Source organism: Platichthys flesus, chromosome 5 (genome assembly GCF_949316205.1).
Source record: "Platichthys flesus chromosome 5, fPlaFle2.1, whole genome shotgun sequence".
Taxonomy (NCBI): domain Eukaryota; kingdom Metazoa; phylum Chordata; class Actinopteri; order Pleuronectiformes; family Pleuronectidae; genus Platichthys; species Platichthys flesus.
This window is the reverse complement of record NC_084949.1, coordinates 14,788,930-14,814,541: the sequence shown is the minus strand read 5'-3', so window position 1 is coordinate 14,814,541 and position 25,612 is coordinate 14,788,930. Positions and strand designations below refer to the sequence as shown.

General features: G+C 41.3%; 2 protein-coding genes across 7 annotated transcripts; both read left to right on the top strand.

Moving 5' to 3' along the window:
* Positions 1 to 12,791: 12,791 nt before the first annotated feature.
* LOC133954453 (transcription factor Sox-10-like) lies at positions 12,792 to 17,734 on the top strand. Its single transcript, XM_062388886.1, has 4 exons — positions 12,792 to 12,898; positions 13,279 to 13,932; positions 14,344 to 14,612; positions 14,762 to 17,734. The coding sequence occupies exons 2-4, from the start codon at positions 13,490 to 13,492 to the stop codon at positions 15,535 to 15,537; spliced, it is 1,488 nt and encodes a 495-aa protein (XP_062244870.1). The 5' UTR covers positions 12,792 to 12,898; positions 13,279 to 13,489; the 3' UTR covers positions 15,538 to 17,734.
* Positions 17,735 to 18,699: 965 nt separating this feature from the next.
* rnaseh2a (ribonuclease H2, subunit A) lies at positions 18,700 to 22,583 on the top strand. Of its 6 annotated transcripts, XM_062388854.1 has the most exons (10): positions 18,765 to 18,804; positions 19,157 to 19,227; positions 19,544 to 19,672; positions 19,764 to 19,835; positions 20,062 to 20,188; positions 20,489 to 20,576; positions 21,113 to 21,250; positions 21,570 to 21,657; positions 21,865 to 21,988; positions 22,229 to 22,583. In XM_062388854.1, the coding sequence occupies exons 3-10, from the start codon at positions 19,546 to 19,548 to the stop codon at positions 22,389 to 22,391; spliced, it is 927 nt and encodes a 308-aa protein (XP_062244838.1). In that variant the 5' UTR covers positions 18,765 to 18,804; positions 19,157 to 19,227; positions 19,544 to 19,545; the 3' UTR covers positions 22,392 to 22,583. The 6 variants fall into 6 exon arrangements, with proteins under 6 accessions (XP_062244837.1, XP_062244836.1, XP_062244841.1 ...); XM_062388853.1 differs by lacking the exon at positions 19,157 to 19,227 and having other exon boundaries at positions 18,700 to 18,804; positions 19,541 to 19,672; XM_062388852.1 differs by lacking the exon at positions 19,157 to 19,227 and having other exon boundaries at positions 18,739 to 18,804.
* Positions 22,584 to 25,612: the final 3,029 nt, after the last annotated feature.

The following is a 25,612-nucleotide window of genomic DNA, read 5'->3' as shown; positions in this document are numbered from 1 at the left end:
CCCTTTTGTATGAGATTGTGCCCTGCAAAAACAATTGATCTTAACTTGATTAATCAACTGATTTTTAAGTGAAACAATAACTTGAGACAAATTAGATGCAATTTGATAAAACACTTGACAACAACTAAGCAAAATAACAATCAAAACAATGAACTTGCTAGATGTAGAGTCTTCCTGAATGAACGGGTTCACCGGATGGAGGAGACTTCAGAGTTTTTAAGAATCTGGAAAAAAGTAACTGGATTCTGTGGAAACGATCCATACCCAATTTGAATTGTTTCTTTCTTGGGTCATACCCCACCCCTCCACAAAGTGTATATTATTATTATGTATTTATAATTGCATAATCCCCTTGTATAACAAATACAGTTGAGAACCTAACCTCCTTGGTGGAGGTAATTAATCAAATAATGTGGAGACAAATCAAATGTATCTGGCATTTGACGTCACTTGAGGGTCTGTGGCAAACTCCATCTAACTCTATAGCAATTGTAATTTACAGAGTAGTATGTGTCACAGTACATACAACACTCTCCAGTGACCCAAATACAGTCAGTCCTGGTTGTGTCTCCAATGACAAAACCTATTGAGTCAAGGACGGATTGAAATTGATGAAACACACAGACTAAACTCAGCCTGGCCACGCAGGGCTGAAAGGTGAACGGCTCTAAGTGCAATAACAGAAACAAAAGAAGGAGTAAGTGAAGTCATTATTGTAGTGGGACCAATTGTGTTTTGACCGCTGCACATGCTCCCCCATGTGGTTGAACAGTGACACCACAGTGGTTTGCAGTGCCATAGAACCAAATTCTGTTTTTTAATTGATCACTAAACCATTTTCTCATGTTGCTTTGATGGATTTTGTTATTTTATCCTCAGCAAATGACTGATCATTAATTAAACCAGTATGAATAAGTGATTTCTGTGATATATCTGTGGTTAAAGAGGAGATGATGTAAAGGTCTCCAGCAAGGGGTCATATCATTAATTCGAGACATCAGAAGTAGACAGTTATACAATAAACAAAAATAAATGGAAGTTAATGCAATGTCCCGTAAGGATGGCAGTACATATGCAATGTGTGTGTGTGTTTGCGTACGTGCAAGTGTGTTTAAATCGGTAACAACTTCTGCATACTCAACCGATTTCAACTTTTAATCAGCATCAACGTTTCGATCATTCAAGACATTCCTGCTCTTGTTTTTCTTCTGCCAACTGCCAAGCCGTTTTCATTAATTCAGGTTTTCAACAGATACTGTCCAATGCTCTTTATCTGTTCGTATAAAGCAAGCATCAAGGGCAGTGCCAAGAAGAAGAGGAGCAGCAAAGTCAGGTTTGTGTTTCTCAAAGTTCTCTTATTGAACATCATTGAGACATGTTTGAGGTTTTCATGGTGGAACTTGATTTAAATGACCACTTTGCAACTAACCTGGGCTACTGAGAACCAAGGAAGGACTTAACACACTTCTGTAATGAAATTGGATTACCATTTAATATCGCACTATTATTAAAGTGATTGTCTATCTGTATGAAATTGACCAATGATCTTGGGACATTTTCTTGTTCTCAAATCCTATAGCTGTAAAAGGAAACCAAAATACCCCCAACATTTTTTAATGTTTTAACTCTTGACAATCCTTAGCTGGAACTTTTTGGTTATGAATGTTTCTTCCGCGATAGAAAAACAGTCAGATGGGAAATTCCTCCCATCAGATTCCTCTTCTGTAATCTAATCGGGCGATCTTTGATGTGGTTAGATGTCGTCTCGCGTCTCCTCTAATAGGTCGTTTCCCCTTCTTGCAATCTTCCCCTCTCCCTGCTGTCATCCCATCCTGCTGTTTTCTGATGCTGGTTAATTAACCGCACCGTCACACCCCCTGTCATCAGGGTCCATGAGGGAGAGCAGCTGGGTGACCCCTGTGACCCCTGCTAATGCCGCTGATGGCTGACTAGGATCTTACCTAATAAGTTGCTGTGTGTGGGAGTGTGCGTGAGCGCTTTTATGTGCCTGACACCCTGCGTATCTTCATGCCCTCTCTGCCCTAACTGGCTGTTTGTGGCCTTGGGCTGTGCGACCAGAGCCAGTGACAGTGTGTGTGCTCAGCAGGGGACAGTATTTAGAGACTGGGAGCTGTGGCCAGGGGGATCTTTGATTCCATAATGAGCCGTGTTGTGTTGTGGAGCTGTGAAGCAGCTCACTGGGGGGACAGAGGAGCATTGTGTGCAGCTCAGGCTAAAGCAGAGGAGGCCTGACTGAACTGGGCTGGGAAGCACCACAGGGCAAACATCTTCTGGATACGTCTGTCTGCATGTCTGCCTGCCTGCCTGTCTGTCTTTCTCTTGCTGTCTGTCTGTCTGTCTGTCTGTCTGTCTGTCTGCCTGCCTGCCTGCCTGTCTGTCTGTCTGTCTGTCTGTCTGCCTGTCTGCCTGTCTGTCTGTGTGTCTGTCTTCCTGTCTGTCTGTGTGTCTGCCTGTCTGTGTGTCTGTGTGTCTGCCTGTCTGTGTGTCTGCCTGTCTATCTGTCTGTGTGTCTGTGTGTCTGTGTGTCTGTCTGCCTGTCTGTCTGTCTGTCTGTCTGTCTGTCTGTCTGTCTGTCTGTCTGTCTGTCTGTCTGTCTGTCTGTCTGTCTGTCTGTCTGTCTGTCTGCCTGCCTGCCTTCCTGTCTGTCTGCCTGTCTGTCTGTCTGTCTGCCTGCCTGCCTTCCTGTCTGTCTGCCTGTCTGTCTGTCTGCCTGACTGTCTGTCTCTCTGGTATTTTTAATTTTCTTGTATTTCTATGACAAACTTCCTTCCATATAATCAGTCACGCTTCGATAGCGAAACTGTAACTGATGTGATTATTGTAATAAAATATGAACGTTGTGCTCGACTGGATAGAGCATACTGAGTTCGTAACTACAGTGTCCCCAGTTTGAGAACTTGCTGGGTGTCCTTTCGATCTATTTAACTATCTGCTATAGGATAAGGACAAAAAAATGCCTCCTCAAGTTATAAAAATGTATGTCAATAATACATTATTGTGATGGAATTGTGTACAGTTAGTTCAAGTAAGTCTTCAAGAAAAGGTTCAAACATTTGGTTAAATGTGTTTTCTAACAAAAGCCTAAAACCATAGCATGATGTCATGGGCGGTTCTTCTAACCAGAAGGTCTGTGGTTCGATTCCAGTTTTTAATATTCTGCATGAGTCTTCGGGCAATATTCTGAACCCCATCTCTTTCCCTTTTCATACAGAAACTGTACGAATGTGTGTGTAAATGTGTGAATGGAAAAAACTGTACTGTAAAGTGCTTTGAGTGATAATCAAGACTAGAAAAGTTTTAAATAAATACAAACCAAATACAGAGCACATTAACGTTTTAACAGGTGAGCTGTAGAAGGTTAATATGTGATACCTCTGCCCACCACCAGGGTAGCACTTTCCCTCTGGTTCTAGTCTTTCTAATTAGCTAAGCTTCTGGCTGTAAATCTAGTTTTAAGACATTTGCTTTTATGTTTGTATGTTGCACATTTCGAAAACAAGAGAGTGGGAGGACTGGGAGTGCACCCGGTAGCTCAATTTCCATTTTGTATTGTTTATATAGACTTGCATCAGGGACATTCATTGCTTTAATCTGTTTTTGAAGTTGAGGTATGAGTTAGTACACAAAGAAGTGAGTCTGCACATTATGTTTTGTATCAGAGTTTTCTCAAGTGTAATTTATACATACCAGTTTGCTTCTAACTCAAATTCTATTTTTAAGTGTTTAGTAAAGAAAATTTCCCAGATTTTGTTCTGTATGAATTTTGTAGAATGTCACACTCCCTCTGTCATGGCACTTTCTTATTGTATCTACACTGTCAAAAGAATCCCCTGCATGAAGTCTATCAAATTTACAGATATGGCCAATTAAATAAAAGCTCCAAATGCACAGCCATCAGTTATAAAGCTTACTAAGTGTGTTTTATGTCCTCTGGTTTTTATCAAGTTGCCAGGTTGACCAATGTTACCTGCAGTAGGTTTTGCTGGAGTTTGTAATAATAATAATAATAATATGGCAATAACAACACCCAGTGCATCATATCGATTGGACATCAGTCCAATCAATATAAGTTCTCATTCTTACATCCTCTATATATATACACCTATGAATACTCTGTGAAAAGGTCAGATGGAAATCTTTCTGTCCTTTACAGGCTGCGCAAACAGTTCCACTGTCACACAGTGGAAATATTAGGTTGCTAATATTCATTCATGCCGTTTTTTAAGAAATCAAAATGACAGACACCAGAAATGTCATAAATCACCATATTTCTCTCTCTCCCTGCTCCCAAATATCCCATCCATCTTTCTGTCCCGCTGGAGCCTTTTTATCTCTCCCTGTGCTCGGACAACAACAGACTCTTTCATGTAGCCATCTTTCCCTCAAACCCCTCAGGCCCTCTCCTCTTCTCTTTGGTTCACACAGGCTAATTAAATGCTCAGAAGTCATAATTTGAAAGTCTGCTTCACTTTCTCTCTTTCGCTGTTTTGTCTCTCGTGCTCTTTTTTTATTTTTTTCAGGGAAAGAAATCTCATAAAACACATATTTGAGTTATTGGCCCTGGTGGCATTTCAGAGTTAGTAGCCTTTTTTGTTTTTAAATAAAGACACAGATGTTGTTGTTGTTTTGATGAAGAAATATCACTTTATTTGGGGTTTTGGTTCAGTTCACATAAACACATATAAGACCACAGCAAATAAAATGTTACGTCCTATTTTTTTCTTTTTATTTCGGGATGTTGCAGTGGTTGAAATGTAAAATCTTAACTGACATGTTTAATAATTTATTTTGTCAGTGGGAAAACGGAGAGACAAAAAAAAACTGTCATACACCGAGCCGTGTGGCCATGGCAAAAGAAGGAGGTGCACACAACAGAGTTATAACAATTATACAGGAATAGATCGAAGAAGAGAATTTAAACTAACAACATGTGATCAGTGAGACCAGCAGAGTTGAGGTGGGTGCATGAGTGCAAAGATGAAGCAACACAAACCACACAGGTGTCTCAGGCACGAGAGAGCCAGCAACTTGTTTCAGAGAAGCAGCAGCTGGCGTACAGGGTCCAGACGTGCGATGAACATGTCACCCTCTGCTGATGATCCTCTGCTGATGCCCCGCCCACCTCTGGTACACCTGCAGAGAAACAGGTCATCACATCACACACAACATAACTGAGTGAAAATGTGTCAAACTGTTAGGTCTCAGAAGCTTGTGGATATGGTTCCAGTCCCTGATACCCTGTGGCTTGGTGTGTGGGGGGGGGGGGGGGTCCCATATGACTATTGACACAGTCACATGAGTACAAAAAGGAAAGCATGTCCCCATAACAAATCACTCCATTTTAAGACATATTTTAAACTTTTTGTTTAGGGTCATTGATTTGTTGGTCTCCAGGAAATTAATGTAAATTGAATGTCCTCTGAGTTAGAGAGAAATGACTATGTTCGTGTCGTTTCGTGCATGGGTGTGCATGTGCGTCTGTGTGTGAGTGTGCGTGTCAAGCTGTCTACAGCATCTCATATAAGCTGTTATTTGTGTACTTGACTCAGGTGCAGGCTGATTGAAGAAAACCTCTGATATTAAAAAATGACAGACTCGAGAGTTCACCTTCCATATGATCCCACTTTACTTTACCTTAATTTACTTTAACCACTTTCTACTGTACTACTTCTAAGAGGGTTATTATTTTTACCCTGTCTGTTTGATTGTTGGTGAGTTTGTTTGTTAGTTAGCAGAATTAAGACAGACAGACAGACAGACAGACAGATAGATAGATAGATAGATAGATAGACAGATAGACAGACAGACAGACAGACAGACAGACAGACAGACAGACAGACAGACAGACAGACAGACAGACAGACAGACAGACAGACAGACAGACAGATAGATAAACAGACAGACAGATAGACAGATAGATAGATAGATAGATAGATAGATACATACATACATACATACATACATACATACATACATACATACATACATACATACATACATACATACATACATACATACGTACATACATACATACATACATACATACATACATACATACATACATACATACATACATAGGGTTAGGGTTAGTTCACCATGTGCTGCACAGCAGTCGTCAGGCACAGAGAGAACGATAATTACTCCACAATGACACTACACATCACCACGGTTACCGTATATAACCTGTTACAAAAAGTGTTCCACGTGTAATAAGGTGCTTCACCTTCACACACTGAGATTCACTCGTTCAATGAATATTTGCAATTTGGTAGGGATGCAAATAAAAGTGTGGATCTTGTGTGCGCTCTTTACTCGCTTTGTTATTTGACGACAATGACAGAGTCACTGAAGTTACAAACAGACATACAAACATGTCGTGTTACAAGGGTTAGGGTTACACGAGATAGTAGTTTGTTCATAGTTTATTAAACATCATATCTGTAAACTTAATCTGACACATCAATCAGTTTCCAAAAGTTCAGGGAGGAAACATTTATAACTAGTGACTTTTTTTTTCTTCTATGTTGCAGGGGGAAGAAATGTGAGAGAGTCTAACAACCAACTTAAATGCATGACTAAACAGCGTGCTGGCATGTATGACTGAGGGGCAAAACCGTCATAGAGTCACATCATGAATGCCACCATTGTCCATGTCACCATCATCCCCATCTTCATCACCACCACTACCCTCTGAGATCTAACATCCTCCTGCATCTGAGTCAGAGGCGCAAATATAAAATCTGTCGATGACCTTTTCCTCCCACTTTCCATCACTCGTGTTTAATTTTTTAAACCTCACGTCATGTTCTCATCGTTCTCCCCGACCATCTTCTTTATCTCCCACAGTTGTTCACTTTTCTGTGCCTCCGCTTCTCTCGGTCAGGCTGCAGTTGTGGCCGAGAGATGCGGACACAGCAAACCGCCTGAACAATAGGCCATTCATGATAGCCTGCAATGCAATGATGATCCTGCCCTGCCCTCCACCCCCCACCCTGCACCAGCCTCCACAGCTGCACAGGAATGTGGTCCAACAAGTTACCCTCCTCCTCCTCCTCCCTGCTGCCGCCACCACCATCCCTACCACTGCCACCACCTCGCCAGTGCTGCCGCCATCGCAACCGAAGCCCCTCTTCCCCAAATAAAAAGGACGAAAGAAGGCAAGAAACTATAGAGGAGGGGGAAACTGTGCAGACAGAGCACAAAGAGAGGATTCATGCTCGGCCACATACACTCCCAGAGGAGAAAGAGAGGGGGACCCGTTTAAGTGTGGTGCAGCTGCACTAATTCACTGGGTGAAAATAGGCAAAAGAGGAGTGACAGAGGTCAGATAGCAGAATCATTTTTTATTCATTCCCCACGTATAGCGTGTCACTGCATCATCCCCACTTACAAAGTATGCATGACGAATAAATCAAGTGATAAACCCAGAAAACACCTGCAGCCCTCGGTGGGATGAATTCACCGGTTTGTTCCAAGATTTTGAGCCGTTCCCATGCGTTCTCAACCAGTGGGTCAGTGGCCCATTAGAAATCCCACCAGGACCCTCATTTTTCACTTTCAATCACGCATCAATACCATACTTCAGACGACACCCAGCCACAGCAAATCACTTCTTCACCCACAAAACCGTCCGATGGGGTGTAGAGTCGTCGTCTCCCTTTTTTGAAGACATGCCGCAAATCACCGCGCAGGTCTCGGTCATTAGCTGGAGGAAGAATTGTTGACGAGATGTACGGCTCAGCGTGAAAGTCAAAACATTTGAGTCACATGAGGGTCAGAATTATGGATAGTCTAGAGTCGGAGCTGGAATTCCCCGAGTGAAAGGCACTGACCTCGACTGCTATTCGCACAAAGCCTGAGAGCACATTTTAATTAATGAACAGAGAAAACACAGCGAAAAGGCTGCAGAGCATGAGAAAAGCCCTCAGAGCAACAGATAAAAATCATTTTTCTAAACGGGCGTTTTCAACCTCATGTAGCAGGGACGTGCTGTGATCCTATCTGCAGAAGAGTATCCCTCTGTATCAGTCTTTTGCAATTTCTGACATATAATTTTGGCTTGTTTTGTCGAGTTCGTCATCATTAGGAACAAATGACGCTATTCATTTTCAGGCCCAATGTGCCTATTGACATGGGAATGAATGCTTTCCACCAATTACCCATCAGTTTAATGCAGAATGTGACCCAGCATGTGAATATTTGACCGCTGTGCATGCTTCCCTTATCTGCATCCCTCTCACACTCTCTCCCTCTCACACACACACACACACACACACACAGCGTTACGCGCGCAAACACACACACACCACACACACACACACACACACACACACACACTATCTGCATCTCTCTGTTTTTCTCTCTCTTTGACTTTTCCCTCCACCGTCAGATTTCAAGAATTTCCCCTGGGAGTTGTTCAAGTATCGAAGCCAAAGCAAGAGGTCATTCCCTTTCATTTCGCTTTCTCTTCGCTTCTTCATTCCCCCCCAACACACACACACATAACTGATCACCTTATTTTCTATCTTCAAAACTATATTACAAAATATATTCAGAAAGTTATTCATCAACCCCGATCAAAAAACCCTGAGGCATCCCAATTTCATCCAGATCACATGTAGGGGGAAAAAGGGGGCTTCCTGTTTCTCAGAGTGCACCTGAAGGCCTGACTCTTTGACCCCCTGCCGATGCATGATCTTTGTTGTTGATCTCGCCCCTGATCATGAGATCTCGTCCTCCTATCCACTCCCCGCTCCCAACCAGAAGCCGCAGGAAATGGGCTCTTGTGACACAGTGGTCTGTGCAGCTATGGAAAGGCCCATTACTGCAGTCACATGGCAGGTTAGTGAAGGGACTGCTGCAACCATGTGAGCTCTATTTTCTAACAAGTTGCCCTGAGGCCCATGATAGTCTCATAGGACTTGGAGAATGACTGAGGATGCATGGCGCCTTTAGATTCAGAACAGAATGTGATGTTCTGAATTTCTTATTGAATATGTACAAGTTAAACTGAATCAACCGTGTAAACCAAGAAGCCGGTGGTATTTCTTTATCATGATCTGGGCAACAGGTGTAATATCCATATTAAATCCTTTTTCTTTCCTTGTTTCCGAACATGTTGGTTATTCATCTTGCGAATTAGATATTTATGTGAATCTGAAATTTTCATCGCCAAGGTGCAACAGAAAACCTGTGGTATTCAGGAATCTTTAGAGTATCTAGTGATTTCCAAAAAGACCTTTAAAACCTCTGCGATCATGAATAAGTGCAGAGCAGGCATTACAGAGGCAAAATTCCTCACTGAATTTCAGCGCTTGAGGGGAAAATATTACAATTCTTATTTAATGACATAAAAGAAAACCAACCATCTGTTGGTTGCCCTGTTGAATCAGCTCTAAATACTCCCTCTTCTTTTTTTACCACAGACAATGTTAAACTGAGGGGGGGTTTCACAGATTGATTTCTGAGTGTCTCAGATTTCTTCTCAGACTCAACAGCTTCTCGTTTTTTTGTTCACAATTTCACTTAATTTATTTTCACTGAACATCTGCAACACAAAAAGACACAAGTATGACAAACAGAAAATGTGGTAGAATCTATATGAATTATATATGAATATGTGAGTTTGTATAAAAAAGGATTCAAAAGTACTTTTACATTAAAATATTGTAAAGACATGTCTGGACATTAGAGATGCAACAGAACTTACTTTAAGGAAAAGTCCTGGGGGCCTATTGTCTAGGCTCTAATTCAGCTGAAGTAAAATAATACATGTAAAAAACATTTAAATAAACTTAAAGCCTGGTTGAAGTGTTCAGCAACTTTCTGATGCTTCTCCAGACAATTTGCTTCTATGTATTTAATTCTTTCAAAGAATATGATATTATAAATGACAGGCCTTCATTAAACATCGAATATCTTTTGAAAAATTGGTTCTAAAATTACAGATTTGACTTATTATGATTTACTTTAATTATTCATATATTTTTTACAGTATATATCCATATAGCCCCGTATAACGTTAGGGAACTCTTGGCCCGTCAGGTTAGATTTTTACGTTTCAGGACACGGCTCAACTTCTGAGGAGGAAAAAAGACGCTTCAAAAAGTTAGATTTTCTTTTTTCCCCATTTCCGAACATTTAATCACACGAAATGAAACGTACTGTTCAGACTTGAAAACAAACTGCAATGATGTATATACAAAGAGACGGATACGAAGCTGGTATTGTTTTATTATCATTAACCGATTTCTCCCGGTAGAATAAAGGCCCTAGATATTACTGTTAAATTAAAATACTTAACTTAAAAAAAATCTGTCTTTCCTATCCAATCCTTTAAAATTCAATATAACAAAAACTATTTAACCGAAACCCGTCCACTGCAATCAACCCTCAAGTGTAAAATACAACGAAATGTGGCATACGGGAAGAAAATACACGAACAATAAACACCATTAAAAAAAAAAGTATAGGCCTGTTTGTCTGCAATTCGGTATTATGTCAACATGAACTTCAATGCGGCAATAGGAAATAAATAAAAGCAAACTAATTATTAATGTTATTGCGAAAAATAAACGGAATATAAAGCTTTTCAGGATCAATCTAGGCCTGTGTAAACCGCTTCTTGATACAGGAATACACTATAATGCAAACACATAATTATTATACTATGATGAAATACAAATATGAACTACATTTTACATGCTCTGGTTACATTTAAATTCTAATGTCTTAATGATGGACACACAGTAAAAAGCACCTTGCCCTGTCTGACAGACAGACACACACACACGCGCGCAAACACACGCACACACACAGACTCCCTGGGGGGCCATGCACATCCACAGCTGCTAACTCAACACTTCTCCGTAAAACCGCAGCTTCCTCCGCATACAGCCCTCTGGTCTGCACAACCCCAATAAACTCAGCGCACAACAACACGCACATTTGGTCCAATACAGACAAAATCACTCACTTCCCCGTGCAGGGCCTCATGCCAGGGTCCGAGGGATCGCTTTCTGGGGGTGCAGCATGAAGGTGCACACATCCCCAACACAAACTCACCCACCACCCCCCAATCGCAGCCCCCTACCATCCAAGGCCCGCATCCAGGTGGTGCGGCGGAGTGTTTGGAGACAGAGAAGTGTCGCAGCAGAGAGATCCAAGTGTCCTGTCTGCCGCAGAGGGTTTGCTATGTGTGCACAACTGGTGTCTTTGCTCTGGACATAAGGGGAGAAAGACGCACACATCTCTCTCTGTTATCAATTTTTTCCATGTTTGCAGCACAAAACTGCTTTTTGTTCCCCATTTTTTCATTTACGAGGGTTAATGGATAGAGGCTTGGGCGTTTGATCACATGTCTACAATTCACCTGAGATGGAGACAAAGAGAGCAAAGAGAACGGAGAGAGAGGGAGAGAGCCGAGAGCCAGCCTCGACATGAGAGGCAGCGCACACACAGGGGTTATTGTTGCATTCATTTTCTCCTCTATGTGTGTGTGTCTGTCTGTCTTTGTGTGTGTGTGTGTGTGTGTGTGTGTGTTTGTCAGATGCTGCTAAAGTCGACTCTTCCTTCCCATAAGGCCATGCTTCACAGGACAGTCGCTGAACATGGCCTACAGACAAATTGACCATTACGCACAGTGAAATAATAATAATAATCATATAGCTTTGACCCTAACACACGAGAACCAAATAATTATTTGGATTGAATATTGATGATTATAACGAAATCTTGTGACTTGTACATGAGTTTGGTCTGAAGGAGCCACTCCACCCTTAACAGTTCATCTTTTAGTCTCCATCTTGAATTTTAAGTGTCTTGCCAAATTTTTTTGTTGTTGTTTTTTTTCAATAAATAAACAGCTTTGTCAGATTATGGGATTAATTATTGATAAATCAATTCTGTCACTAAGTGAAAAACACATGCACATTGAGTTCTCAAATAGGACGTAAAGCCCTATAAGGACCTGAAATAAATGAAACAAATAAATAGAAAAAACATACAATGAATTCAAATTTAGCATTATTTTAGCAGACCAGAGCTTAGTGGGTAGTGAGAAGATTTTTTGGGGCTTTTTGAAAGATTTAGTTGCTTTGAGTGATTATTTCATGGCAACATGGCTGAATGGAAACGGCAGATAATGGCTTCATCAATATTAATTTAGTATTTGTATAAATTGAACACCATTATTGATCACTGGCCTGAATCCAGCCCATCAGGCCTATAACTCATGCTCTATGTTCTTCTTTCAAAAGCATTAATCTGCTTGACTTGTCTCTTTTGCTTTTATAAGTCAAGGTCTAATACAATATTTGGTTTTATTAGATCTTTAATAGACAAAGAGCGTAACTAAAACGTGCGAGCTTTATTTCCTGAATCCAACAGATTTTTTTTTAAATTTTTTATAGTAACGTGACCACATGAGGCAACAACTCTCCTCCTGATTGTTTATTTGTTTGATATAACATGTCAACACGTCCAACAGACCTGGCCCTGTCCTGCCTCTAAATGGACGCACTGTGGACTCATTTAAAACCACTCCGATGGTAAAATCTCACCTCTTCTCTGCTGGATATGTCGCAATGACGGACGGGACGGGCATTAGCCAGCGTGTCCGCGTGCTGTCCAATCGGAGAGCTGCGGGGATAATTAGCGGGCCAATGGCGGCGCTGCGTGTCGCGGTGCTGGGCGGGGCTGACGGTGTGTTGGAATGCTGCCTCTCTGGGAATGTTTTCCACTTTCAATCACTTTTTTTTTCTCCCGGTCCTTCTCACAAGGCGCTCTTTAAGCTCCGCTGTTGCCACACAGAGCAGCCATTCATCGGCTTCACAGTCGGCCACACACTCCCATGTTGAACCACTGGACATCTAAATTGGTAAGTTATCTAATTTTTCCCCCTGAAAATCAAAAAATTCTCTGATAAAAGGGAATATTTCATATCAGTGTTTATATGGCGGCTGATTTCTTCTATTTTTCTATAAGAAGAATTGGGCGAATTTTCTGGAAGCTGTTCTGGAATTGTTATAATTATCCTTATTATCCTTATTATCCTTATTATCACTATTATTATTATTATTATTACTTTTATTATTATTGTTGGTTAGAGGGGCTGCCCATGTCGTATTTTGTCCGTTAAAACTCTCAACGTGTTTACCATAGAATTAACCGAGGTCATACATTCATAACAAAGCTAAAATTATAATAACTCGTGGTGTTCACGAAAGCTATTTCTCTGACATTGCATTTTATTTATAGGTGTAACTGTTTTCGCTGTGAAGGATTTACAGCCGACGGTGGAGAGGATTTGGACACTTTTACGCAGCAGTATGACTTTGCCTGACGAGAGTCAGCAATAACTGGATCGCCGTAGACTCCAAATATCGAAAAATATTGAGTTCCCCTCTTAAATATTATTTAACGTTCAAGGCTTGTATTGTCATTAGCTGTAAATAAATAAAAAATCAAAATGTCGGGCGAGGAGCACAGCCTGTCCGAGGCGGAGCTGAGTCCCGGGGCGTCAGACGACGGTCACTCACTGTCACCGACTCAACCTGGAGCGCCGCCGGGCCCGGGCTCACCTCTGGCCGTGCCGCCGCAGCAGCTCGCCGCGCTCTGCGGTGCGGACGGCAGCGAAGACGACGGAGGCACATCCAGGGGCAAGTCGGAGGAAGAGGACGATCGCTTCCCGATCGGTATCAGGGAGGCAGTGAGTCAGGTGCTGGACGGATATGACTGGACACTTGTGCCCATGCCGGTGCGCGTAAACAACGGGAACAAAGCAAAGCCCCACGTCAAGAGGCCCATGAACGCCTTCATGGTGTGGGCGCAGGCGGCAAGGAGGAAACTGGCGGATCAGTACCCCCACCTGCACAACGCCGAGCTGAGCAAGACCCTCGGCAAACTGTGGAGGTCTGTATAGAGAGGCTGTCCCATTAGAACAGTGTGGCCATACAGTGGCACATTTCCTGTGCAGCCTGTGCGTAAAGCCAAGGAAGGGGTGTGCTGAGGGGTCACACTCAAACATGTGCACCCCACTTCAATATGTATATATTGAAATTAAATGTAAAAGAATGCAAATTGTGATCTTAATGTGGGGGTTCCTGGTGTTCTTTATTTAGTGGTCCTTAAAAATATTTGACACATGTGCACTCAAAGCTTGTGCAAAGATGCATAGTGTCCTTCACCATCCCACTATTCATCCATTACGCACAGGATTGATAGCTACACAGTTTTTAGACATATTCAAATAAAATACTTTTCCATTAACCCAGAAGGCCAATAAGACTAAATCAGTCCTTGTTGTTTTTTTTCTCCCCCCAGGCTGCTGAACGAGAGCGACAAGAGGCCATTCATCGAGGAGGCGGAGAGGCTGAGGAAACAGCACAAGAAGGACTACCCGGAGTACAAGTACCAGCCCCGGAGACGCAAAAACGGCAAACTAACGACCGGTGAGTCTGATAGTCAGGGGGAAGGGGAAGCCAGCCACTCCCAGTCTCACTACAAGACCCTGCATCTGGAGCACAATGGCGGCACTGGTTCTCCCCTGGGTGACCTGCACCACCACCACCATCACCACCACCATCCTGCTGGTAGGTGGCTCTGCACACAAGATTTATGTTCTGAACTTTCAAGAGACATTTGTTCAAGAGAGGAATGGTGAAAGAATTTAAGCCACAATATAAAACTTGATGTCAAAGTTCACCGGAACATGTTGTCCCCTCTCCTCTCTCCCCTTTAGGTCATAGCCCACCCACGCCCCCCACCACCCCAAAGACAGAGCTCCAGTCTGGAAAACTGTCAGATGCCAAGAGGGATGGGGCAGCAGGAGCGGCAGGAGGATCAGGGGGGTCCAGAGGAGCCCTCGGGGTGGGAGCTGAAGGTGCATCCGGTGGTCCCTCATCATCGGGAGCTAAACCCCACATCGACTTTGGCACCATGGATATTGGCGAGATCAGCCATGAGGTGATGTCCAACATCGAGCCGTTTGATGTCAATGAGTTTGACCAGTACCTCCCTCCAAACGGCCACCCGCAGAGTGGAACCGGGGGCCCTGCAGCCGGCTCCTCGGCCTCGTCTTATGCCTACGCCTTGGCCGCCGCTAGTGGGCACTCAGCCTGGCTCTCCAAGCAGCAGCCCCAGGCCTCTCCGTCTTCCTCCGACCCCACAAAGGCCCAGATCAAGAGCGAGTCGGTGTCTGGGAGCCACTATGCCGAGGCCTCGTCCTCTCCCTCCTCGGGCACCCATGTTACCTACACGCCGCTCAGCCTCCCCCACTACGGCTCCGCCTTCCCCTCGCTGGCCTCCAGGGCTCAGTTTGAGTACGGAGAGCATCAGGCCCCAGGGGCGTACTATGCCCACTCCAGCCAGGCCCCGGGGCTGTATTCAGCCTTCTCCTACATGGGCCCTACACAGAGGCCTCTGTACACTACCATAGGAGACCCCTCCAGCGTGGCCCCCTCCCACAGCCCCACACACTGGGAGCAGCCTGTTTACACCACACTCACAAGACCTTGAGGGAGACCAGCTGAGCAGAGGGAAATATGGGAAGCGTGTGAGTGGATCTGTGTGACTGTGTGTGTGAATATGTGAGTGTGTGATTGCCTGTTTGCGTGTGTGTCCATGCCATATTGATGTTATATTAGAGGTTTTTACTTTTTTAGCCAATATAATGCAAGACGCATCCACGCGGCCTTACATCGTATAAAAAATACAAAAAAAGCCTCACACATTAGTTCAGTGTGAGTCATGGGTCAACAGCCAATCAAAAAATAAATAAACCTTTTTAACAAATGTGTGCCATCATGAATATCTAGGTTGGGATGTACAGCAAGTGTGAATACAAGAGTTTAGACGAGTGAGAGAGACACTGAGAAAGTGTGGAGTGACTCTGATTTGACCCGGACACGCTGGGTTTAGACTGACGTAATCAGATTTTATTAACCAAACTAAAGGATGTGTTTGACGTTTCATGTGTTATTTTATATGAGTAGTAAGTATATTGTCATTGTTGATATCCTATAGGGTGTAACTTTATTGTGACTGATTTGATATGACACTCACACATCTGCACCACTGCCTTGGGAAGAAAAAAAGACGCATGCTTTGTTCCAATAGAATGTTTCCCTGGTGTTTTGTTGTTGTACGTGGCCGGAAAAGGATATAGTTGCAACCTTCTCTCTCTTTGTAGATATAGCACAGACTGCATCTCTGTCCTTACTTTACATGGACGTCACTGAACTGAACAATTAGGCATTTAAGGGGAAAAACATAGGAAAAAGAGAGGGAAAGAGAGCTCTTACAGACGCATTCCAGCTTAATGCTCAGTCTTGGACACTTACCTCAATTCTATTAATTTTGTGCCAGTAGCAAAGGATGAGTACAACCACGGATACCTGATTGACTGAAGCTGTTCAAAATTTCAGAACGTTAAGCCTCCACTTCAGCCTCTTTATTATTATTATTATTATTATTATTATTGCTTCTAAGTGCCTATAACATTTTTTTGCTAATTCACATCTGGTTGACTCAATAACTGAGTTAAAATCTATAAGTCTCAGCCAAACCTCTCGAGATAATTGGCCAGCTTTGGGACCTACTTAAGGATTAGAATCACATGTACGAGCGTTGTGCGCTGCATGTAGGCCAAATGCATGTTTGCTTCCTCACAAACAGCCCTCTTCCTCTTCAGCAATGTGAATAATGGTCATTACCACAGGCTTCACCTTTAATTAAGTGATGCATACTTTTATCATTTTATACTGACCCTCTTACAATTGTAGTTATCATTTTTATGTAAGTAATCATGCATCATGTGACACACCTTTGCTTCTTCCATTTTGTATAATTCTGGATAGTTTTGTAAAGTGTTTGCTATACATTCCCTTGAGTATTTTTTGCTTCCTTACAAGAAAAGCAATGTTGAAATATTATTGTTGTCATTTATTAAATCAATTTATTTATAAAAAAAAAAAGAGAAAACATCCAGTCTGAGCTTGTTATTTCGTCAGTGTTGGGTTTTTGGAGATAACACAAGATGCAGGTAGCCAGCGAAGTGTAAAAACATGCTGCTGACGTGTGAACTGTAATAACAACACAATCACAGCCCCACCAAAGCTAAGCTGTTTAGTGTGTTTGTGTGTTGTAGGCTAAAATTGACTACTAATTCCCCACATTTAATCGGCTGGGGACTGCGTGTTACTGACGAAGACAAAGAAAGCCATTCAGCGAGGCAGAGGGACAGAACGAGAGAGAAGGGGTGGGTGTAAGGAGCCAGAGGCAAGGCCAATTTCAGCTCAGTAACCAACACACACTCAGACTTTTGTACACGACTTTGCCTCCACGCTGCCCTCTCCACACCACCTGAGGCTGCCTCCACACTCAGCCATAGTTTAAACACAAGTCAGAGGGCATATGAAATCAAAATGTCAAGTTCATTGTGCTGTCATTGTCTCTGAAGGTGATCTAGAACATAGATAATGCTTGAAGCACTGATATGTTTCACAATAGGAGGTGTGGGAGAGACAGGGAACCATTTTCAGGGCAGGGAGATTATTATTATTATTATTGATGGAAGAAAAAACTGTAAAACAACATTCAGTCCAGAGTTAATAGATAAGAAATTGAAGATATTGAGGCTCTCAGAGTAACTGAACCGATTCAGAACCGATTTATGTGTGTGACCCACAAACACATCAATACATTTTTCAGAAACAAATTTGGGATAAGTGAAAAAAAGTTTAGTTAAATTAAATCTGTAGGAATTAGCCTGTAACAGATTTTAGTCTCAGCTCCATCTTGGCTACACGATGATATGGATTTCACAGAAGTACATTTCTAGATATTCACTCTTCTTTGTTGTATAATAAACATGTAATGTGTTTGTAACTAATTACTTTCCCCATTTGCAGTTTAGACCATTTGATATGTAACACATTGCAGAAAAAACAACAATGCAATGCAATATTTTCATTTAATTTTAATTAAACGCACTATTCCACTTCCTACACATTGTACTTTTTACTCAATAAGATATATCTTAATAAAAAAAAGGCCAATTTCATAAAATGTATGCATCAATATTAATAATAATACACCATAGTGAGACCATCTAAGTTTATTCATTCTAGCTACTTTTCATTGTAGTGCTTTTACTTTTTGCTGGTGAAGTATTTATGTATTTATTGTAATGGAGTATTTTTTTGCAGTTGTCTTTGAAGTAACACATTTTTCATACAATTTTTTTTTATACTTTTGAGGTTTTTCACTTTTTGGTTTACAAAAAACCCATGAATTATTGAAATGTCACTTTTTATAATGAATAAAAAATAAGAAAAACTCAAATCTAAATTAAAATGTTTAAAAGTAGAATTTTAAATGAACCCTACTCAACCAAGTAAAACAGGCCAATGCTGTGTAGATATCAATAATAATGAGTTGATAGAATAATATATAAAAGTGGGTGTCACTGCTCTGAGTACTTTTACTTTTAATACTGTAAATTAATATTCCTGGCTGTACACATCCTTAATTCAATATTTTTCAAGATCTTAATATGTAATGATAATTTAGATGAAGTATTATGAAGTAAATACAGAAGACAAGATGTTTTTTTAAGACAAATAAACCTGAGCCTGGTGAGCTGTGTAGTTCCAGCTCTGACTCCAGACCATGTGGTGGCGGTAGAGCGCCTTTCAGGATTATACCAAACGAAGAAAACGCTCTTCCTGCGGCGCCAAACTCACGAAGCTTCAGAGAGTCTCCGGTAACTCCGCCAATAAACGGGTTAGTTCTTCTTTAACAGGACGCGTGTGACCTAAATATGAACCTGGAACAAGCTAATCTGACCATTCAAACCAGTAACACCTGCGTTCTGATGGAGTAAGGGCCAGTTTCTGTAGTTGGAGCCGTATCGACAGTTTGCAGCACTTAGCTACAACATGACAACACGGGAGACTAGCTACACGATATGGGCTGTTATGTGTGTAGTTACATGACAGGGAGTTGTAAACACCACCGACGTATTGTGTCAGTTGTCCACAGTTGAATGTAAATGTGTTGCTGAGTTTTGAAGTAGTACCATGATTTAAACTTAAGCCTTCAGACGTCAATACACTGTTACGTGTTGCGTTCTCAGACTCCTTCATGTTGAAGATCCACCGACGCAGTGTGTGACTAAGAGTAATAACAACAGATGATCAGGGGAACGTGAGGACTTCTACCATCAGACCTCTAAACTCTACTCTTTCAATATTACGAAATGATAACATATGCATTCACTTCATTTTAAGTGTAATATCAAATCTGTGCAAGTAATATCTAGTTGTCTGGCATTTATTGATTGTGTGTTTCATGGTTTGTGTCTTTTTCTGGATTGTAAACCAGTTTATTCCCCCAATAATTTGCGCTTTATTTCCCAAGTAACACCTCTAATTCCGTGGTACTGCTTTCTTTTGGATAACGGCAATAAATACTTTATATTCTATTCTAATCTACAAAAGCTTTTGGTTTCCTCTCCCAGCAGTCATGGATCTCGGCCCCTTTGAAAAAGACAACTCTGTCAGCTGCCGGCTGGCTTCTCAAATCCCTGATGTCTGCAAGAAAGAGGACTGCTGTCTGGGCATTGATGAGGCAGGCAGGGGGCCTGTGCTGGGTACGTTCAGTCATTTTGTGTAGCAGCAACTACACAATGTGAGGCATGTGGCGCACACACTTATGTTTTTTATGTTTTTTTTGTGAAACAGGCCCCATGGTTTATGGAATATGTTTCTGTCCCGTTTCCAAAAAGCAGCAGCTGAAAGACTCGAAAGTGGCAGGTAATCCCGTTCCCCTGCATTTGGTTATTTTAAAAGGACGATGCACTGAAGGACTCAAGTTTTTACTTTAATTTAGCCTGTTCACCATTCACCAGTATTTGTTAACAACTGTAGATTGAAGATGCAATTTGCATACTGAATACTGCATTATTTACTCCATGGCATATTGGTAAATAAAATATCAGTGGTATGCTTAAATGATTGCGTTGTATATCTCCCTTGATAGATTCAAAGACCCTATCAGAGGCAGAAAGAGAAAAACTTTTCCAAAACTTGGATGAGGCCAAAAGTTATGTGGGCTGGGCGGTGCAGATTCTCTCCCCCAACACCATCTCTACCAGCATGTTACAGAGGTATGTGGTATCATACAGACTTAAACCTGTTACACGTATCACAAGTTACTACTTCCAATCCTCTTTACTGTGCTAAAATTAGGGCCAGAGCACTGAACGTTGGGAGGCCCTATTGAAATTGTAAGGATTATTATTATTGTTATTTTCGATATATCCTTATCTTTATATTGTATGTTTATGTATTTTGTTCTTTTTTTAATAGATGTCTGTTTTTGCTTTCCCCTTTGCTGCTGTAACTAATAAAGGATTATCTCCACTAAAAGTCTCACTCGATAACATGATCTTTGCTTTTGCTTCAAGGACAAAATACAACCTGAATGCTCTGTCACATGATACAGCGATTGGTCTAGTACAGTTTGCCTTGGACAGTGGAGTACAGCTCAAAGAGGTAAAGACCTGATTTAGAAAAAATCAATTTAAATGTGTGCATCTCAATTGTAATGTTGCGAAGTGTAGGCAAATATATCTTTGGGTTTTTTATATGGACAACCTGTGTTTTAACATATGCATTTCCTGCCCTATAGAGCACCTTTCGGCATCTTATTTCGGGACATTGAAATGCAATAAATCACCTTGCATGCAACTCAACAATGTTCAACACTGTGCTTATAACAGGCTGCCTTGATGATTATCCTCAGTAAATATATTCTAATACATTTAAATAAAGACAAAGCCACAAATTCTTGAGTGACGTCACTTAATTCTGCAGGTTTAAAATGTTTATTCTGTGAAAAGATAAGGTGTTTAAGTGTGTTAAAAACTATACGTTGTGAACTACTTTACCTGCACTTTAAAGGCTTTATGTTTTTCCTCTTCACCCTACAGTGAATTGACTCCTGTTGTTCTCTTGGTGTTCTCCGTTCTCTCTTCACTCTGTCTGTTCTTTCTCATCGTTCCTTCTTCTCTCTGTGTGCTGTTCTGCAGGTTTTTGTGGACACAGTCGGCCCAGCAGATAAATATGAGGCAAAACTCTCCCAGCTGTTCCCGGGTATCGAGGTGACCGTTCGGCCAAAAGCTGACTCCCTCTTCCCCATTGTCAGTGCTGCAAGTATCTGTGCGAAGGTTAGTGATGATCATCAAGATGCCATAAATGTGTGAGGTTATAGATGTATCACTGGTGGAGACAGTGAAAAGGAAAGGAGGGCTGATATTAGTCGAGATTTTATTTAATTATTTCTAGGAAATATATGCAAAGGACTTTTTTAGTTTCCTTTTTCAGCTGAGAGCAGATTAAATAACGAGCACAGCGAATAATATTATCGTAACAATGACTGTGTGGACTTCCGTGGCCTTAATTTTGTACTATTGATGCTGCTGAAAACCTCAAAATCTAGTCAGATTTGGTTCTCTGGCTTCACCTATGTTGTGTGATCTTCTTTAGGTTGCCAGGGATCGTGTTGTAAAAGGCTGGAACTTTGCAGAGGACATGGGAGAGGTGGATACAGATTACGGCTCAGGATACCCAAATGGTAACAGATGTAATGACAGCCATGCTTGAAAAACACTTATTGTTAAATAATATACTGAATGAAATCAGCCTTTGAGTGTTTATCTATTACCACTCGGTCATTCATAACCCATCTATGCAAGGCTACAACAATCAGAAAATTATTGATGCATGTTGAAACTTTTTTTGGTTAAACTGTAACTGAGCCCAACCTTTCTACCATTCCCAGACCCCAAGACTAAAGCGTGGCTGCTGAAGTGCCTGGACCCAGTGTTTGGTTACCCTCAGTTTGTTCGATTTAGCTGGAGCACGGCCCAAACCCTGATGGACAGCAAAGCAGTGACTGTTCACTGGTAAAAGCCTTTCAGACTTAATATTGTCCAACGCCTTATTATGTGTAAAGACAGCCTGATTTAGGGAGAGTACTTAATTTTTTTCACATGACTATAAAAAAATGCTTCCATGTGTTTAAGATGAGAAACCACAACCAGTTTGATTTCCACGCTTAATGTCTGTGCAAATCATTTGACCTCAGGAGACGAGCACTAACCACAGTGTATAAATCAGTCTTGTTTTGTTAAAACTATCCTCAGGGATGATGACGAGGAGGACGGGGAGAAGGCAGCAGAGCGGCAGCACAACAAGTCCATGTTATCCTACTTTAGTGCTTCAGCTGGAGGTAAAGACCAAAATCCATCCCACCAGACACACCGCTTCCTCACTGAGCGCAGACTGAAAAGCCTCTGCACACTCTGAAGACATTAGCGGACATCCCTGTACACACAGGGAATCACAAGCTCATTGTGGGATCTTCATATACAACAAAACAGTTTTTTGCAGATGTGTATGGACTGGGATGAAACATTGCTGGCACCTGTTTGTTATCACAATCTATCTTTATTTGTTCTGTCTGTATTTTTATTACTACATAAAACCATGTAAAAGTCATGATTTTCCTTCTGACGAGCCTTTGTTTTAAATTTCTACACTATTATACCAAACAAGCAACTAGTCATTGTTGGAAAGCTCAATTTTGTAGTGCCAATACAGCCCTCTGGTGGCAACCTGAGAAAATACACCAGTTATAAAGCAGCAACCATGACTTTCATGTATCGATATAGATCATAAGCACAACCAAGTGCTTGCGGCGGACATGTGCAAAGGTTACATGACCTATTTCACAGCTGAAGTTCCAACATGTCACATGGCGTGAAAAAAGCCCATATCCACAACTGTTTGGAAGAGTGGAAACGACTCGACACAGCTTGTTCCACAGACCCTGAAATAATAAGCCGTGTCCCAAATCCATACTATATGTTAATACTTTACCGTGCATACTATACTGGAATTGTCATAACGTACTGTTTTAGCAGGGCAAACAAGGTAAACTTCTCAAACAGAAAGCAAAAGTCCCTCTTAACATTATCCTTCATTTTCTGTTTAAAGAGTTAATTTCTCGACCTGTTTCAACACCAACTAGATTTGATTTAAAATGTTTCCAGTTCCCTTTTCTTTGAACAGAAAAACACAAGTCCTCAGCTAATGACTCCAAAAAGTTTTTATTATGTTTCTAAAATGTTATAGTTTTTCCCATTGTGTATACCAAAAACATGTTCAGAATTAATACCTAATATGGTTTTCAAACTTGGAGATATTTCTGTTTATAAATGGCAGGGTTAGGGTTTTACTTAAATTACTGCACTTACACTGTAACTTGTGTTTATTATGGATTGGGGCCACAGCCTGCCATAGCGTCAAATCAAAACTGAGTAAGGTTTTCACACTAACTGCTGCTTTGGTATTCAATGTTTTTTGATTGTTGTATTTCAGTTGATATTAATTTAGTTCAGAGATTCAACTGTAAGAAAACTGAGGAGACTTTTCTTAAAGAAGGTTTGATTTTATTCTAATGTACTGATATAACAACTCGTTCTACCACCTTTGATATATATGGCCATAAATGACAAGTATCCCCATCAGTGAGCCTCCAATAACAGACACTTTGAGCTACGTCTCAAGATCTTACATATTTCTCTTTTCTATCATTTACATGTTGAGACTACTGATAGAAGTACAAGACAAAGGTGTAATGGTATTACTGCATCTTCCTCCCCTATCTAAACAACAATTGTAATCTGTTTTAATCCAAGAGAGTGAGTTGGCGTCGCATTGATCAATCCCAAGGTGTTTTCCAAATGCTCTTCTTAGAAAACACAGCAGGCAGTGTTGTTCTTCTGTTGTTGATCTCTCCTTCATTCCAAGAGAGCTTCATCCTCTTCTGACTCCAGGTTTTTTCTCCAGACTAACAATTGGACACACATGAAACGTCACATATGGTACAACCCACATCACATTATTCTACGAAAAAACAAACGGCATTTACCTTTGAAGGGGTGTCCATCACATCATCATTAAAATAAATTCTACATGACTTGATGTCTTGATGGAGGTTAACTAGTAAGATATTATGGGATATCCATCTGTTGAATGTTGCTAGTTCCCCCTGGGTTTGTGTCTGGACTCCTGGATCCGCTTTCCAAAGTTCATAGCTAAACTGGAGACTGCGAACGAGGACAGGATTATGATCGAGCTCCCCACAAAATGAGACGAGGCTCCTCTGGGTGCTCGCACAGCTTTCCTGGTGAAAGTCTCTCTGTCGAAGGTTGTGGAGGCAGTCTCCATAGGCTTCATGCTTATGGTTTACGCTTGGATGGCAGAAAACTGAAGACACAATTTTCAAAGCTATTTTGATGGGTGAGGCGTCGGGTCCTTGGTATGAATGCTACAGCCTCTGCGTTAGGTATCTGGATCTCTCTGTCCTCACCAACAAGCTGTAGGACTTGTTATGTCCTGTCTGAGTCCTCCTCTGATCCGTACCTTAACGTCCATTTATAACCTCCCCTGGCTGCTAATCTAATCCCTTTAACAAGCCTGGTCTCCTACTGCGTCAATGGGATTAAAATAGTTAGTCGGTGCCTGCAGAGGACTAAGGTGGCGATCTATTTCACCATAAGACTATCTCATGTAATTCTATTAGATCGCACTGTCATTGCTCCATAGTGAATGAATGGAGTTGCTTATGGGATAGAAGCTTGCACACAGTCAGTATATTTGGCCTGTAAACGTGTAAAGTCATTAGGAAGGGGCATAAACATTGATTACACTGTGCGACATGTGGTAAGGTATTTCATTCATTACATTTAATACCAAAAATAAATGCTGCAGTTTTCTCTTGTTTTCATCACAAAGGGAAAAAATGGTTCACTGCTTTAATATACCAATATTGTTAACACCAAAAAATAACTATTATGGCACTTAGTAGAGATCATACTTCAACCATGGCCATATCCTCCCTTAAATTCCAATTACACACTCATTGATATCAGTTCCCTAAATATGACAGATTTTTTTCATCAAGATTCATGGAAATCAAAGATGTTGAAAAACGCTGGATCTACGCCCTGATCTGGATTTGCATCCAAATTGAATGGGTTCGACCCTGACAGAGACCATATCCTATCGCCAAGTTTTGTGGTAATCAGTCCTTTGTGCAATTTAAATAATAAGCAAATACAGATGAAATATAACCTCCATGGTGGAGGAAACAAGACTGATAGTCTATACCCATGCTTCATGCAATGTGAGGTCCTAAATGCTACCATACGACTACTAATATTTGGCAGCTAGAAGGAGTTACGTTACGTTAAGACTTCAGTATTTTTCTGAACATATACTGTCCACGTGCCATTAGATGAGATAAGAGGATCAATTAATGATCAGGACTGGTCCACAGGCAAGAAGAGAACATCTGATTAAGAAACAGGATGGTGACAGTTATACAATTAAGAAATTACATGAACATCCTGTGAATCTAGCACGGTTTCCTGTTCTTATCTACAGGACTTTGTCATTACAGACTTTAACTCTTATTGTTTAAGTTAGACAATTGTGTAGATTGAATTACTTGAAGACCTATA